The sequence below is a fragment of the Agelaius phoeniceus genome, chromosome 7 (assembly GCF_051311805.1).
Source record: "Agelaius phoeniceus isolate bAgePho1 chromosome 7, bAgePho1.hap1, whole genome shotgun sequence".
NCBI lineage: Eukaryota > Metazoa > Chordata > Aves > Passeriformes > Icteridae > Agelaius > Agelaius phoeniceus.
The window spans coordinates 34,226,392-34,243,476 of NC_135271.1; the positions used below are offsets into that span (position 1 = coordinate 34,226,392).

A 17,085-nucleotide genomic window follows, 5' to 3' on the forward strand; every position below is an offset into this window, starting at 1 on the left:
TTGAACATGTTGATAATTCTGCAAATTGAGCAAACCCAAGAACACAATCACACAATCACAGAATCTTAGAATACCTTCAATTGGAAGGGACCCATAAGGATCATTGAGTCCAGCTCCCTGCTCCTCGCAGGACTACCTAAACCACAGAAGTTAGAGCATTGTCCAGAGAGGCTCAGTGCCATGACAGCTCCCCTGGAGAGCCTGTTCCAGTGACCAACAATGGTCTCAGTGAAGGAGAGACCATTTTCCTAATGTCCAACCTGAGCTTCCCCTGATGTGACTTCATTCTGTGTCCTCGTGTCCTGTGGCTGCTCACCAGGGAGAGGAGAGGAGAGGAGAGGAGAGGAGAGGAGAGGAGAGGAGAGGAGAGGAGAGGAGAGGAGAGGAGAGGAGAGGAGAGGAGAGGAGAGGAGAGGAGAGGAGAGGAGAGGAGAGGAGAGGAGAGGAGAGGAGAGGAGAGGAGAGGAGAGGAGAGGAGAGGAGAGGAGAGGAGAGGAGAGGAGAGGAGAGGAGAGGAGAGGAGAGGAGAGGAGAGGAGAGGAGAGGAGAGGAGAGGAGAGGAGAGGAGAGGAGAGGAGAGGAGAGGAGAGGAGAGCAGCACCTCCCCGTCCACCGCTGCCCTTGAGGGAGTCTACTGTGATGAGGTCACCCCTGAGCCTTCTCTTTTCCAGGCTCAACAAACAAGTGACCTCAGCTGCTCCTCCTAATTCTTGCCTTCAAAACTTTTCACCATCTTGGTCACCCTCCTCTGGACATGCTCTAATAGTTTGATGTCCTTTTTGTGGCACCCAGAACTGCAGACAGTGTTCGAGGTGGGGCTACAGCATTGCAGAGCAGAGCGGGACAATCCCATCCCTTGCCTGGCTGGCGATGCTGTGCCTGATGCCTTCCAGGACAGAGTTGGTCCTTTTGGCTGCCAAGGGATACTGTGGACTCCTATCAACTTGCCAGCAACCCAAACTGCAGGTCTCTTTCTGTAGGGCTGCTCTCCAGCCTCTCATCCTCCAATCTTTATGTATAACCAGGATTGTATTGCAAATATTTCAGTCCTATAAAGACTGATTTGTGGAATAAAAAGCCCTGGCTGCTCTCACTTCGATGATCCATCTAGGAATTCATGGAACTTTTAACTATGTGGGATTTTTGTGGAAAAAAGAAGAAAATAACAAACAAAATTTTTTAATATGTTCAAAGATAGTAGCTGCAAAAATTTTCAAGAAACAACCAACAGTTAAAAACTGCTACTATGAAAAGGTTATGCTTGTTAGTTTATGCAATTTAGGGAACTGTATCAAGTGTCACAGAAAGTGTCCCCAAGCCCCATGATTGTCTCTGCAAGAGAAGTAAGCCCAAAGGATTAACTCTTAAAGAAGAATGTATGAGAATATAGTCTGTAGACAGGTAGGGTAAGATGAAGAGGAAAGGAGCAACCATGTGCTTTCTCAAGAACTTCTGTTTTATTTTCAAATGGAACTTACATAGGGTGAGGTTGTGCATTTGAAGATCAGGTGGGTAGGGGCTACCCTGCTAGACAAAGACAGCCATGCAGTCTTTACAGTAAGACCTTCAATGCAACTCCAGACTTGGGTGGCATCTTAAAGATCCAGATTAAGCCTCTTCTGCTCAGCGACTTCAAAACATTGTCTAAAAATGGCATGTTTCAATCCCAGCAAAACTCCTTAATCCTAACTCTACTATGCTTTGCATTTCTGACAGGTCAAATTCAATTTCCCATTTAAATATAAAGTAAGGGGATACAGCTTCTCCTGTGTTTTCCTTCATAATTTGCTGGAAATCCAAACACCTAGGAAAAAGCTTTCATCAAAGATAGTACTTGCCCTTGAGGAACAATTGTATCTTAAGGACAGTAAAATAACTCACTGAGCCTGTGATACAGCATAATTTATCTCTGTGAGACTATTACAGCTCCAATTCACATGTGGGTTTTCAAAGGCCCTCAGATAACTGGAGACCCTGCAGAAATGGCCAGTAGTTCTCCTTCATTTCTCCTACATCTGCAGGAAGCAAGGACAAGATTTAAGCAAGCAGGGAAGAAAGCCACATGAGAAGAGCCGTGTTACAGTGAAGACATATCAGTACATGCTGATGGAAATCATCATTCCTGTGCACCATCGGGATACCAGGAAAAACCCTGGAGAAGCAATTACACCTTTTGGGATCTTTCAATAACACAACCCTTCATAGCTTGATGATCTTAAGAGTTTCTGTGCCTGGCAGTTTGCAATGATGTGGTAACCCTTCTAAACTGGCTGAAGATTACAAAGCTAATGCTTGATAAGCTTCATAAACTTTATACATTTTATAAATATGTCACACAGGTCTTTTAAGTATGCTGGTATTAGCTGTCAGCAAAGTGGTCATGTATATATTATGAACAGATAGGTATCTTTTCTTTTGCAGAGACTTCATAGGATCAGAGGATAACTGAAATTGGAAGGGACTTCCAGGATTCTCTAGCTTCTAATCAAATCAGGGTCAGTTACAATGTCTGATCAGGTTACTCAATTTAACCTTGAATTTCTCAAGGATGAAGACTGCACTTTTCCCATGCCTGGCTGTCCTCATGGTGAAATGTTTTCCCCTATGTTCAGTCTGAACCTTTCCTGTTTCATCTGTCCGTTGTCTCTTATCCTCCTGCCATGCACTGATGCCTTAAGTTTTAGCTTTCATATTTTCCAGATTCTGCACTGTATTAATATGTAGCTTTGAACTTCATATAAAGTGTTAGCAAGTTCTCTTCACAGTTTTGTTAGACAAAACAATCCTTTTCCAGCCTGAGAACCAAGGACACCGTTGTGGCTTCAGGCCCAAAAAGTGTAAACAATGGCAAATTGAGGAGAGCAATCTGGGAGGATGCGACTTCATAACCTGAAGCTGTAATTGGACAATTAACCCAAATATGTAAACGGACCAAAACTTATAAAAGTGTGAAAACTCGTGGTTAGGGTGCATCTTGGGTGGAGCCACAGCCAGGCTCTTGGACTGCCCAAGGTGTATCCTTTAAAGGCCTTTTAATAAGCACCTACTTTATTCCTTTAACACTGTCTAGCCTCTGGCCTAGGCAGCCTCTCTAGGCATCAACAACAACATTAAGAGCCTGGCTCCATCTGCCTGATAACCTGAATGTAGGTATTGGAATGCTATTCGCTTTCCCCGAAGCCACCTTTGGGGAAAGGTTGGACAAGAGCAGATTTTGTACCTTCTCATGGAATATGTACTCCAGCCCCCAGTTAGCTCAGTGGGGCTTCTGCTGAACTCACTGTAGTTTGTCAATGCTTTTTCCGTACTGGAGGTCCCTAAGCCCAGTTTATTATTCCAGATGCAGTCCAGTGAACACTGAATAGAGGGAGATACCCTCTTCCCTGGGTGTGCTAGCTGTGCTCCTGTTAATACAACACAGGGAGCTGTTACCCTTCTTTTTTGTCAGGACACGCTGCTGGCTCATGCTCAGCTTGCTAACAAGATCCCAGCCCTTTTCCAGCAGAGCTGCTCCACAGCCAGTCAGCCCCCAGACTGTACTGCAGCAAAGGCAGGTTCCTTTATTTTTCCCTGAAGTGTGCTATAATGGCCTGTTTCCGTGGCTTCCTAAAACAAACAAATGGTCAGGTAGTTTCAAGGAAAAACACAATTCAACTGAGGAACTATTCAACTGATGACCACTATAAGTGGTCTCAAGGAATATTAACTGTGACTTTTAACAGTTTCCCCACAAACTCTTCTTTATTATTGGGTAGAGATAGATTAAGCAGATGAAGCAATAGGAGAAAAGGCTTTCAATACCAGAATTTCTTATATCTTAGATTACGGCCTAATCCTGCTGCATACATTGTATCAGCAGCAAATAACAGCTACATGCACAATATTATCAGCCACCAAAAAATCAAGTCCAGCTTTCTTTGCATTAAAGACAGGAAACAAAGTGACACTAGTGAAGCTGGTATGGACTGGAACATGGAACTCCACAAGACTGCTGCAGTAGTTGCTCTTGGTTACATAAGTAATTTTAGCCCTATAATTTAAAACATAAAGATGGCTATTATATGTCTGCCATTCCTCTGCCTATGTTCTGCACAAAAGAGCTAAACATTTATTGTAGGATGAAGAGTTTTGAAATATGTAACATTTGCATCATTCATCCCTGACATACAGTTTCTTCCTCCTTTTCATGGCACAAGACACTCTTGATGAACCAATTCCAGACAGTGTTTAATACTGAGGTTCTTGAACCAGCAAAATGGGATCATAAGCATGTTTTCTAGTCACAGGAGCTGACTTTAGCTTCATGTCTTATTAAGTTCACAAGGATTCTGATATCTGACTGTTCTAAAAAGTAGAAGCTTGACATCATCTCATCTCTAAGGTTTTTGGTTTGCTGCACAGCTTTGGCTCTGAGACAGTGGTTGGATCCCAGTTCTTCCTACTTAATAAAGTTTAGCCAGGGTCTCAAAACTAGGCAGCAATACAGGCACCTTTGGTCTTCTCAGGCAGAGGGCTGAAAAATTCTGGTAATGATGTATATAATTGGGTACTGACCACCAAGCCAATCTGGCCACTCACTTCTTTCAGTGAAGACAAATGGGAACAAAAGAAATCTCAAAGCATTTTATGACACACAGGCAAGAGACCTTGACAATAGCATATAAAATACACATGTATGACCACCTACTAGAAAACAAAGAAAAGATAGCTCCTCCCTCATTTTAAACCTCTGAAATTCAAGCTCTAATCATGCACCTATTACAATCAATTCAGGATTTCTATTGACTTTACTGCAGGACAGAATACAGTCCACTGAAAAATCCCACTGGACTTAGCAAATGAGAGTTTCAAAAGGTTTCAATAAATCCAAGCATCTTCTGCCATGGGAGACTGAATTTCAAGGACAGTGTAGAGGACAATGGCTGTAGGAGTAATTTATTTGGTTTAGAGCAGACTGTGGATAGAATATTATTAGAAAAATACAGGCTTTCAAAATAGAATATTCAAACTTCCAAATTTCAATACCTGAAAAAGCCAATACTTTATTGAATTACCCACAAGAAAACTATACTGGGTCAGTGACAGGATGGTGGATTTTCAGTTTAAGAGATGTCAAAATATGACATCTGAGGAAAAAAAAGTACAAGAAAACAGGAGACATTCATGATATATCCGTTAATAAATTCCCAGATCTTAGTTATAGTTTCCATCTATTTATTAACTCTCAACAGATGTCTCTTCCACAGAGTTGTCCAATTTTCCCTTGAAGCATGAATTCCACTGGGTTACTGTGGTTTTTTTTTTTTTTTGTTCAATCAAAAGATAGCTTGTGTAGAGACACTGCTGTATATCTTCCCTCGTAGCCATGAATTGCATGGCCAAGACACAGCCAGGGCCAGTACAAGTGTGTGTGCCTCTGCTGTGCTGTCTGGACATTTTTGTATCACTCTTGCCAGATCAGTGCAAGTTTACTAGACACAATGCCAAACATTAGGGTCCTCCTTGTATTGGAAGGATGGTGCAAATATATCCATGTGCCTCTGTAGAAGGCAGCCTTTGTCCAGTCAAACATACTTTCTGAAGCTCCATGCTTTTTCCCAGTAACGGGAACAGAGAATAGGCTGGGTCAACCCAACTTTGCATGGGTTTAAATCTCTACACATCCCCTCTAAAAAGACCCTATTTGAATAGCAGTGTGCCTGGGTTTAAATGCACCACCACACAGACAGACTTATATAGTTCATTCTGCATGGAGGTATCTCAGAAATATTTCTGTTCATGGAATAGAAGAAGCAAAATCAGATGAAATACCTGTTGCTGAGAGGTAACTGCAGCAATGGGCTACACAAAACAAATATGCAGATAAAGAAAATAACCTACATTCCATTAGGAAAATAGCTCCAGAAATGATGATTCCAGCTTCTCATGCATTGCCTATAATCTCCTGTAGAGATCACATTATTTCAGTGTTTCCCCATAAGATGAGCAGGTAACACATCTTCCTTTCATTCCTAACTTATTATATGAGTAAGTTGCTTAAAACTATTGTTTTGTAGTAAGCATTCAGAAAGAAGACTATGAAATACTAGACTTGGTCAGATCTTCATGTGCAACCATAAGACATAATTTTTATCCAACTCAAGACAGCAAACTGCAAAAATAGGCAAAGATGTTCCATCAAAGAATTAACCCTTCAGCTGTGTTTTAATGCAAGGAAGTGCAAAGACAAGGAAAGAAATTATATCTTATAATTACAGATTCTGGTGTAGAAAAAATATAAAAAGACTATTTTAAATAGAAAAGGAGTGTATAGAAATATTTGCTGGCAGTATGTTTAAAATGTTTGCAAAGGCTTAGTCTCATATAAGATTCCTTCAGGATAACTAAGCAAGCACCAGTAATTCAATGAAATTATTTTTGGATCTAATGGAATTGCATTTCTGATAAAAAAATGTGTTTCTGTGAATTTATCACAATTAATTTGTTTGTAGCTTAGGAAATAAATCCTGAAATTGACTCTTTAATTCTAATGCCTGATTTCTCATAAGGGTCTTTTAAAGACCCTTAGGAAGTCTCTACTATGGAGATTCACATTCAAAAATAAGAGACTTTATGTTACAAGACAGCTCTCAAACACCACAGTGAGATGACTTACAATAAGAACAATGCCACTTTGTGCATTTCTGTCACTGTCTCTTCTCAATATGTAAAATCTATTCAAGGCATTTCCCAGCTATTCTGGGCTATTACTTTATTCTCATTGCTGTTATGCTTAATAGGCTGTAGTGAAAATCTTAATGTTACTTCAATGAGGAGAGGTAGAAAAGACATCATCTTAACACTGGCTATTTAAAAAACCCAAACAAATCAGCATCTCCCGAGCAATGGATTGTTCACTTCCCACTCCACAACTTTTGGAGTGCAGATTCTCCATTTCTTGCAAAAACACAGAGACCGTTTGCAATGTGAAATGCTCTTGTAAGAAAGAAAAAGCCCTTTTATGGGTTTTGGCAAGTTAAGAAATAAATAATCAACTAAGCTCCTGCTTTATGGTCAAAACTGTTCTAGAGAGCTTGATGGCCAAACAGAGATTTCACTGGGAAGGACCAAAGATAATGCTTAGTTCACCTAAACAGGCTGCAGTGGCACAACACTCATGCACTTCATGTGTGGTGTCTTATCTTCTTTTTGCCAGGGTCAGGATAAATGCACGTGATGGTATTTCTTGTTCTGTTCATAGGCACCCGTAAATATCTCACTTATCTTTTAGGTTCCCACAGCACAAAAGTGAACTTACTGCAGGTGACATACCTTTAGGAGTTTTTCTCTTTGCTTTGCTATATTCAGTTTTTCAGAGAGCTGCCTGAAAGGCAAGTTGGATGTTTCAATGTCTTCACGAATCAGAATGTAAGGATGTGCATTGCCTTAAAGAAAAAAAAAAAAAAAAGCCACTGACTCTTGCTGCATTTTTCACGGTCAGCTTCTAAGTAAAAGCAAAATTAAAAGAAGCTAGACTTATAGCTTCTTTATAGACTTCTTTATGTTCTTTGAGCAAGCCTTCATATTAAACAAGCAAGAAATGCTAAATTCTGTGTTTAGAGACAATGCAAGACTAAATCGGCAATAAAGAAATGTACATGTACTCTTAGAAATAAAAGTCAGCCACTTTGCTAGTATTTATGAAAACCAGGAGTGTTAGGCTAGTGTGAATAAATATTTAATGAGCATGGCAGATTAACACATGGTTACTTTGACTCTTTTCTCTTATTTGTGTAATACAGTCAAACAGTGAAAAATATCCATCAATGACTATTTGATCTGAAAGAGAATTACCTGCTTATAAAGTTCTGCTTATGCAGTAAGATTAGCATCACAAGATTCATCTAACATAAAAGACATATAATCATAGTACTCACATCTAGAACAACCCGAGATATACTTTTTAACAGGTAAATGTAAAAATAATTATGTAACAATTAAAAAAAATGTAGCAAATGATTTGAATCCATATTTTCATAACTTTTATTGGCTTCAGTGTAAGCAGATTCTACCTCTATAGAAAATCTCACCATTTCTTGAAGAGGATAAAGAGAGACCCCAGAAGTGTTGAATTTTATAAATAGATCTTGAAACGGCACATTTGTGTTAACTCTCACATTCACAGGAAAGTATGATACTCATTTGAAATATGTATATTGTAAAAACTGAAGCAACAAAGTCAGAACTATTCATCAGTGCAACACAGCATAAAAAGCAATCATGTGCAAACTGGAGTACATACCTCTATTAGCATTCAGAGCAGCCAACTGTGATTTCAGTTTTGCAATAATGCTGTTTTGAAGCTCTATCTTTTCCTGCTGTTCACGTATTTGCTGCATGTAGTTTTCTGTCTGCAAATATAATTTAATTAGCATTAATCTTATTCTGTTTTGACTAGGGGTCTCCTATTTGGCATATAAAAAGCAGCTCTGATTTTTAAAGATAACAGTAGTTGTGGTCATCTGAGTAAAAACCTTTGGCAAGTCCATCTTTTTGGGACTGTACTGATTAGAAAAGGTATTATAGGAAACAACCTCTGAGTTTTAATAACTATTTCAGCTGTGGCAGTTGTAAAGGGTAACTTTTAAGTTAGGATTCTTCATTTACAGATGTAGAATACATTGTGCTCAAATTAAAATTTTAGTATTCTTCAGAATGCTTGTCAGTTAATCTATAGAAAAAAGTAATTTTCCCCTGGATATTTTCTAACAAATAATATAAAAATAGGCTTTTAAAAATGTAGATTTTAGACGGAAAAAAACAACATTGTTTATTCCATACCACAGATACTCTGTAAACCATTTTGACTGCCTATGAACAGTTTTGTACATTTCTTTGAATGTAGTGGACTAGTTTTCCTAACCTACATAATGGGGCTGGGGAGGAAGGTAAGTAAAAAGCCCCATCCTTTGTCTCCAATACTACAACTCATGCTATAAAAGGCCACTCCTTTAATAATACTGCTTGTATTTCATCCAACTGTAAATTTTGCTAGACAGTCCATTAATTGAATGAATGGCCAGGTGGCAGGAAGTTGCTAATATTCAAAACCATTATTTCATTAGCACATGCCTAATGCTGCAGTTACAGCAGTGCTAAAAACAAGCAAGAAAACTTGTGAAATCCCAACAAGAAAACTTTCAGGAATGCACTGAATTTTTCTGCAATTAGGAATATGTCTATTACTGAAGAGGTCACCACCTGCCACCATCTGGGACAAGACTCAGCATTGTTTTCATGTCTATTCATAGTTTAGCCATAGTGCTATCTAATTCTCAAATCTCAGACACATTTAAATTCTATACCCTCCTACTGTCCGCTGTGTTTGTCTGTAAAGCAGGCAGGAAAAAAAATCTACAAGCAAAATTGATTTTAAAAGGCCAGGTAGTAGCTGTGCTATGGGATGATTTTTTTTTTTGTTGTGTTTAAAAAAAAAAAAAAAAAGTGATCAAAGAGCAGTACACTCCAGCAGCTATAAGAGACCTCATGAAGCAGAAAAATCACTGAGAACCAAATTGAAAATGTACAACAGCAATGTCTTGTCAACACTTCTGTACAGAGCACAGACATGACAGCTAAAACAGACAGAAGAGAAGATGCTTTTGACAGCCAGTGTGCACAAATTATTCCTTGAGTCAGATGGCAGCAACAAGTTACCAACTAGAAGATCTGCATGACAACCAACCATCCATCTGTATCAAACACCATCTGGCCGAGATGACTCTGGCTTCTGTGTGCTTGACATGGCTCCCAGCTCTAGAGACTGGCAAAACAAGTGGCCTATCGGTAACTTAAGTAGTAAACTGTTAACAACAGCATGGTGGACAATCCAACAGTGTGTGGAGGCCACACAATGAACAGAGGAAGTTACTAGAGTAAAGCACTGTACAAAGGTCATTCAAAAAACAGAGGAGTTTGGTTCAAAAAAAGCAACACAAATAATAAAACCCAAGTAATTTTAGTATCAACTCTTCTTGAAAAAAATACTTTTGTTCTCTTTTGAAATCATAAAATTCAACTACTGAAAGTTCGATTAGGACAAAGATTTAAACTGGTAGTAATCCTTTATCAAAGGCTTTAGATTTTTAATTTCTGAACCAGTAAAAATGCAGAGCATTGCAAGCATTTAGCTCACTTAGCACTGATGATCTCACACTCCTGTGGCTTTCTTGTATGGACCTTGGAAGGACTATCTCATCTTGCACTCAGTGCCTTGTTTCTTGGTCAGAAGATTCTTTCATGTAGTTTTAGTTTATTCAAGGGCATTAACTTAACTGCTTTTCTTCAAATAGTTAATAGCTCACCCTAAGAGACAGAATTTAAAAGATCCCTAAACATTCTAAAATGTCTTGCCTTTTGTTAATTAGTTGTAATTTCAGCACAAAAATCACACTACTTATACTTGTTATGTAAAGAGACCTCTACAGATTTACACCAGCACTGCTGCAAGACTATGAATAGAGACAGACTGTACAGTGGATGATTGCACACATGACTGACTTGAAATGTGTTTGTTCTGTGATGCCTTGGCTAGTTTACTTTGCCATGCAAGGAGATAGCAAGATTGGGCCCAGATATCAGAATATTCTCTATTAGATCCTTCCCTGCTTCCAATTCTACTACTGCTCCATAACTTGACATGGAATATGGTTCATTGGCCTCTGAGCTAAGTCCCAGCCTACCAGCTCTACTGAGTATCAGAAAATCCTGTAGTAATGAAAACATTCAAACCTTCCTGTAACAGAGGTTCCGTTGCTGGGCAGAATATGTATGATAAAAAAACTATGACAAAGCCCAAACCTGATAGCTTTGAAATATGCTGTCCTATTTGAGAAGTTCCAGAGGAGTTTTGACTGAACTAATGTTTTCTGCAACAGACTAACTAAAACTTCAAATGTGCTTCTTAGTGGTCAGAATGCCTCCAGAAACTTTCTGTTACTCCATTAACGAATAAAAGAGAATACTTATTCTAGCAACTTTCAGGTACATTTGTCACAAAGATTGTTTAATTTAAGCTATTTATATTAATAATATAAAAATATTTTTAAGAATGCAAATTAAATTCCAAAATGTACTTTGTTAAAGTAAGGAAAATTTTATATACATTTTTGTTGTGTTTACATTAGAAGACTTCATTAACCCTCCAAAACAGACAACACTTTTCCAACCTTTAGAACTATTAAAAATACAAAAAGAAATTCTAAGGTCAAAAACCAGAAACCCACCTACTAAATTCATAGCCTAGTAACTTGCTTTGCTGTGCATTGACATGGTTTCATAATGGCAATCTTCAACTTTAACAGATGCACTAAAGTGTCCATAGTTAAAGTGAAACTGGCATCTACATATACTATCATCCCCCATGGGAAGGAGGGCTTTAAAGATAGAATTCAGCTTCCAACACCTACTTTTTGCTGTAGTTCTTTCACAGCATGGTCCCTCTCCATGCATGCTTGTCGATAGGCTTCATAAGCTTTGTTAAGCTGTTCTCCAATGTTTTTGTCCATAATTCCCAATGTTGTTTCATCATATGGTCAAGTTAACAGACCTGAAAAGTAATCAGAAGGAAAAAGAGAGAACACTAAGAAACAGCAGTATATAACTAAAAGTTGTATATACAAGTCATATATAGCATGACTTGTACCACTGTTGTATTCAAGTGATACGTGCAGTATATCTGACCATTAACAGCATAACTTGAACTATAGCTCTGTTCACCTCAATGTTTAATTTTATGTCCAGGGATAGGTTTAAACAGCAGACAAACAAAAGTAGCTTAACTCTTAATCCAATTCTGAATGTATAGAATGTATAAATGTATCTTTAGTTACAGTGTTTAAGATTAAGACTTAAAATTGGTGCAGATTACCAGTTACCAGATTTTATATGATCTCCAAAAGTTTAACATTTGCATAATTGTGAAATAAAGACAGCATTAATGACCAAAGCTAAACTCAGCTTTTGGCATTGTGTGGAAAAATCATGCTATAAAAAGCCAGTGTCCAGAGACAGAGTCCTGGAACCTGATTGGAATAAAGGGAGGGAGAGTCTCCTGGGGCACACATCCGTGGGGTTTTCTCTCTGTTTTGGAGAGTGCAGCCTCCTTTGATCCTGAACTCCTGGCTGCATGATGCCCTCTTCCTTACCCCATGGCTGAAGTACTAGGAAGGTACAGCCTTCCCAGACTCTCTACCACATATTCCCCCTTGAACCTGTCATTTTACCCCAAAGTTCAGAAACTCAAGCTTGTAAGGACCCATTTATCTGTTTTAGGAGTCAAACTGTCTGGGCTGTGCAACAAACTTGCTGCTTGAAGTTGGTAAAGACATTAAGATCTATTTCAAAGATCTTAACATCCATATCCTCATCCATGGAACTGTTTGTAAAAACATTAGCACACATCTTTCCCATCAGCATTAAGAAATAAAAAGATAAAAACTCAATTAGGTCACAACCTATCCCATTCTGTGCCAAATTTGAAAATGTCAACACAAGCTACCCTAAGGTAGAGTTAAAACATCTTTTATCTAAAAATCAATGATACCAACCAGTACAAATTATCAAGACTTGGACCTTTTTATCCAATATTATGAACTTTTTACACTTTGTGTACAATTTCAGTAACAACTGCCAAAACTACAGCTATCAACTTTGACACATAAGACTAGAACACTACTAAATGTCAGACTCCAATTTCAAGAACTTTGCAAACACTGGTCATTTACTTCTATAGTAATATATGATACTAATTTTAAGATCAAAATTTAGCATAATACAAGTACAATAGAGAACAAGTTAGTCAAGTCTCAACCCCCACCCCAGAGCAAAAAAAAAATAGCAATTTCATCTCTCATCTATTTCTTATTTAAAACAGTGTGGACTGCCACTATCATCTCTCACTATCTCCTGGGATTATGCATAAACCACAAATACTACTAAAGAAAGTGACATGAGGATAAACCCGGCAAGAAGAGGATAGGGTAACTTGCCTTGGACATTGCTCAAAATTCTGAAGATTGCAGCTTGATGATTTTGTTCATGTTTCCCTGTTTTCGAATATATTCCCTATCATAGGGCTTGAATACACAAATGTGCTCCAACTTTTCTAAAAGGCTCAAAAGACTACTGTATGAACATCACACTTTTTTGTCCTGCAAATTTTATTTTACTGGTATGTTCTGACAGGAAAAGCAATTGTATCTCACCTCTGGCTTGGCTGTACTTCAATAGCAGCAAAGCAAATTCTTTAACGACTTGGAATTTTTTAGGGATCCTTTGATGTCATAAATGTTACTGAAATCCAAGTTTACAAATTTTGCATAAAAGGCCTACATTGTTTCACATGAAAGGCTTTGTTTGTTTGACTTGTTTTGTTCAGTAGTTTATAATCCCCGACAGTGCATAGTGTCTCAAAGCTTTGTTAGTAACACAGGCTACTTCATCCACCTCCTTCCTCCTCCAAATGGTATTCCTTCAATGAATGGAATATTCATGCTCATATCTGGGGCACACCTTTGACTAAATGAGTAGGCTTTCTTTCCTTTTCAGATGGAGGACTGCTCTGTGTAGTTCAATGAATAAAATCAGATATTATATCTGCCTTCAGGGACAGTGCTAAACTGCAGAGAGCATTGTTATAGCTGAAAGTGACTGAAAGCGTGTTCTCACAATCTTCAAAAGCTTGTGAAGTTTGCATCAGTATTGATTTTGTACTCGCCTGAAATCCTCCAATGTTAACAACTTGCCTAGTAAATGGCATGTCCTGTACATATGAGATAACTTCAAAAAATGAGTACAATGGGATCTAAAAAACTATGTTCAGCTTCTAATGGAGAGAATAGGGCTTAGTTCCATGTGACTCACAGTTCACAGAAAATGAAGGTTTTAATTTCATTCATGCAAATTCAAATCTCCATTTGAACTGCAGTATTTAAAACTTATACCTGATTTCCAGCCTTTTAGTCATTCATTGTAAATGGGAATATTAACAAACAGTGATTCTGTCATTTGGACTGATGGTATCAAAAGTAATTGATCCAACAGGCAGAACTGTAGCACAGTGCCTGATTTTCTACTTTGGATGGAAAAATAATTTACTGGTAGCCCCCTAAACTTCAGACTCCATGCAAAGAAAGGTCAATGAAAGTCATTACTAGTGACACTTTAAGATGGCACTGTAACTAGAAGAATTGGTCCTACATTTGCCCCATACCCTAGACATTCTTCTTTGACCTTACCCTTCCCTTTCTTCCAGCCCGAGCAACCTTTCTGTAAACTGTACCGGTAAACCAATCCAGTTTAAAACTAAACACTAAATGCATTTTTGCCGCATTAGTTTTAATGCAGGTCAGATCCACAGACCACTTCAAATGGCACGGTAACACAAGGAAGCCTGCACAGGGACAGAAATCAGCAATAGGCAGACAGAACTGTGTTCAACAGCAGCACTGTTTTATGTGTTTGAATTGTAACATGAAGTCACAGTTGTGTAACAGTGTCACAAGTCTGCACTGAGAAGGATAGGCCAGCCTTCCCACACCTCTGGCCGCACATTTTTGCTGCTTACTGGTACCGCTATCAGTACTTCTATGCTACACAGCTGAGTATGCCAAAGTAGCTCCTTACTTCCTCAAAAAAGCAACAACAAACCCCCTAAAAAAACCAACCTCGGAATTAAAACTGGAGCTAGCTCACTGCAAGGCTGCTGGAGCACTACTACCAGCACAAGGAGGCAGTGGGAACATGCGACTAGCCGTGGGCAGGACTGCCGCAGTCTAGATTTAGATTGGATTAAACTACTCTGTAGTCACACCCCAGGTTGCCTGCTGCTGGAATAAATAACTGCTTCTTATGTTATCTGTCTCATATCCAGAACTCCTTGCAGTTAGAAAAACTGGCTCATTTTCCTGCTTCTCCTCCATAGGCATCAATATTTATCAGGGAATTTGCCAACTGTTCCTTGTCATTTACCCTTCTCCCTGCATCCAATGAAGAGGAAAAAACTCCCTCCCAACAGCCCTAAAAAAACCCCCCAAAACCCAACAAACCAAAAAAACCTAACCCAAATATCCCCACTATTTTAATCAGTTATGATTAGTTATGCTGTATCCAAATGGCAGCTGGAACATAATTCAGCTCAAAGCTGACAATCCTGATCTTCAGCAACTTACATTGTGGATATTCATTAGATCCTAAAGGCTTTCACAATCATTAACAGCAATATATAGTCAGCAGAAAAGCAGCACTATAAAATGCTGCATTTATTCTAAGAGGGTCAGAATTAAGAGATTAGTTACAGAAGTTGTCCTGCAAGTGTGAATACCTGTCAGTGCTATGCTGCTGGAGCTATGGCAATGACAACTGGAATTTCATATTTGAGTAAAGACTTGTACACTGGATAACCACTGAGTACAGCTAATGTTGTAAGACAAACTTCTAAGTAAACAACAAATGAAACCTGAAAATTATATTAAAACACTTGCTTAAAATCAGAAATATTTTGCTGATATAGGTGGTGGGAAGAAAAGTAGTAATATGCATTTTCGTAGTCAAATGCCAAAAAAGCTCCAACACAAAGATTAGCAACATATTTTTGCTGCAATCCCAGCTCACAGCTCACTAAAGTTTTCATACTAGTTTTCATATTGCCTCTATTGCCATACTATTTTCATATTGCCATTAAATTATGAAAGAAAGGTTTTAGCTAATTGTGTATATGCACATTAATTCATAATACACTTTCCTACCTCTCATAGTTTCATGAGAGATGAGAACACAGGTGCCATCCAACCGAAAGTACTTCTCTACATATTTCTGCTCTCAAAACAGATGTTTCGATTGCTATATTTTTTAAGTTACACTGTCATCATCTTGGGAACTGGAAGCCTGTTGAGGTAATCATTTGTGAGAGACTGAGAGCTCATTGAACTTTTTTGTGTTTTGTTTTTTCCCTTATTTTTTTCTGAGTAGACACCATTCCTGCTTTGCCCGACGGCGGGACGCGTCGTTAACGCATCAGAAGCCCCTGATGGCACAGCAGGGTTAGAGCTGGGCAGCCCCGGTGCGCTCAGGGCTCGGGACGGCGATTCCCGCAGCGCTGGGGTTCGCTCCCCCCGCCGCGCTGCCCTGCCCGCGGGGGCAGCCGCCTTCTTCCTGCTCCTGGGCTCGCCGCCCGGGCCATCGCCTCCCGGCAGCGAGCCCGCTGATCCCGTCCCCCGATTCCCCGCTCCCGGAGCGCCTCCGCACGCAAACGACGCGCCCCCGGCTCCGCTCCCGAGCCGGGCCGAGCGGCGCCGAGGGGGAAGCGGCGCCGCCGGGAGCGGGGAGCGGAAGCGCGGCCCGGGAGCCCCGGCTCGGGATCCCCTGGCGCGCACTGCGGCCCCGGGCCGAGCCCCGCCGCTCCCGCGGCAGCGCCGGAGCGCGTGGTTTCCAAAGCGACTCAGACTTACGAGCGCCGCACGGAGCCCGCGGCCGCTCCCGGCACAGGGCACTCGCTCCTGCCCAGGCGCCTTAACCCAGGAACCAGAACCGACTTCCTGCCGTGCCTCTCCCCGCCCTGTGACGGGGCGCTGCCCGCGTCGGCCCCGGGTCGGGGCAGGGCAGGGCAGGGCAGCGGGTGCCGGAGCGGCCGGGTTCGCGCAGGGATGGCACCTTCCTCGTCCGCCCCGCGCCAGGGTGGGAGCCTGTCCGCTCGCCCCCGGCTGTCGGGCAGTGCCTCTTCTGTCTGGCTGCAGAAGGCTTCTCAAGCAGCCTCTGTGCTGCTCCCGACGTCCCCAGGCCTTTCCTATTTCTGTCTTTCCATGACTTAGAGTGATTTGTAAATAACAGTAGTTACATTTGTAATATACTTTTCATGCTCACGGTAGTTTTCTCTCTGAAGGGTCTGTTGTAGGTTACTAGAGAGGCATTTCCCTGCCTGCGTTTATTTCATGCAGGCAATGAATACTATAAGTAAGAATATAATGGAAACAAACAGTTTTAATTTTGCTACTGCCTGAAGCCCTTCTCTCTTTAGGTCACATGTATAAGTACAACTTTCTTTCCTGA

General features: G+C 40.2%; 1 protein-coding gene across 3 annotated transcripts in view; it reads right to left on the reverse strand.

Annotated features, from left to right (window-relative positions):
• TANK (TRAF family member associated NFKB activator) overlaps positions 1–16,771 on the reverse strand; it is a 28,922-nt gene extending 12,151 nt beyond the window's left edge. The window contains exons 1-5 of one of the 3 annotated variants that reach the window (XM_077181513.1): positions 16,488–16,771; positions 15,786–15,924; positions 11,448–11,587; positions 8,282–8,390; positions 7,312–7,424 (exon numbers count right to left, since the gene is read on the reverse strand). In XM_077181513.1, coding sequence (XP_077037628.1) covers positions 7,312–7,424; positions 8,282–8,390; positions 11,448–11,546 — 321 coding nt within the window. In that variant the 5' untranslated portion in view covers positions 11,547–11,587; positions 15,786–15,924; positions 16,488–16,771. The remainder of the gene's footprint in view (positions 1–7,311; positions 7,425–8,281; positions 8,391–11,447; positions 11,588–15,785; positions 15,925–16,487) is intronic. The other 2 variants (XM_054636378.2, XM_077181512.1) reach the window with 2 other exon arrangements.
• Between the last annotated feature and the right edge of the window lie 314 nt (positions 16,772–17,085).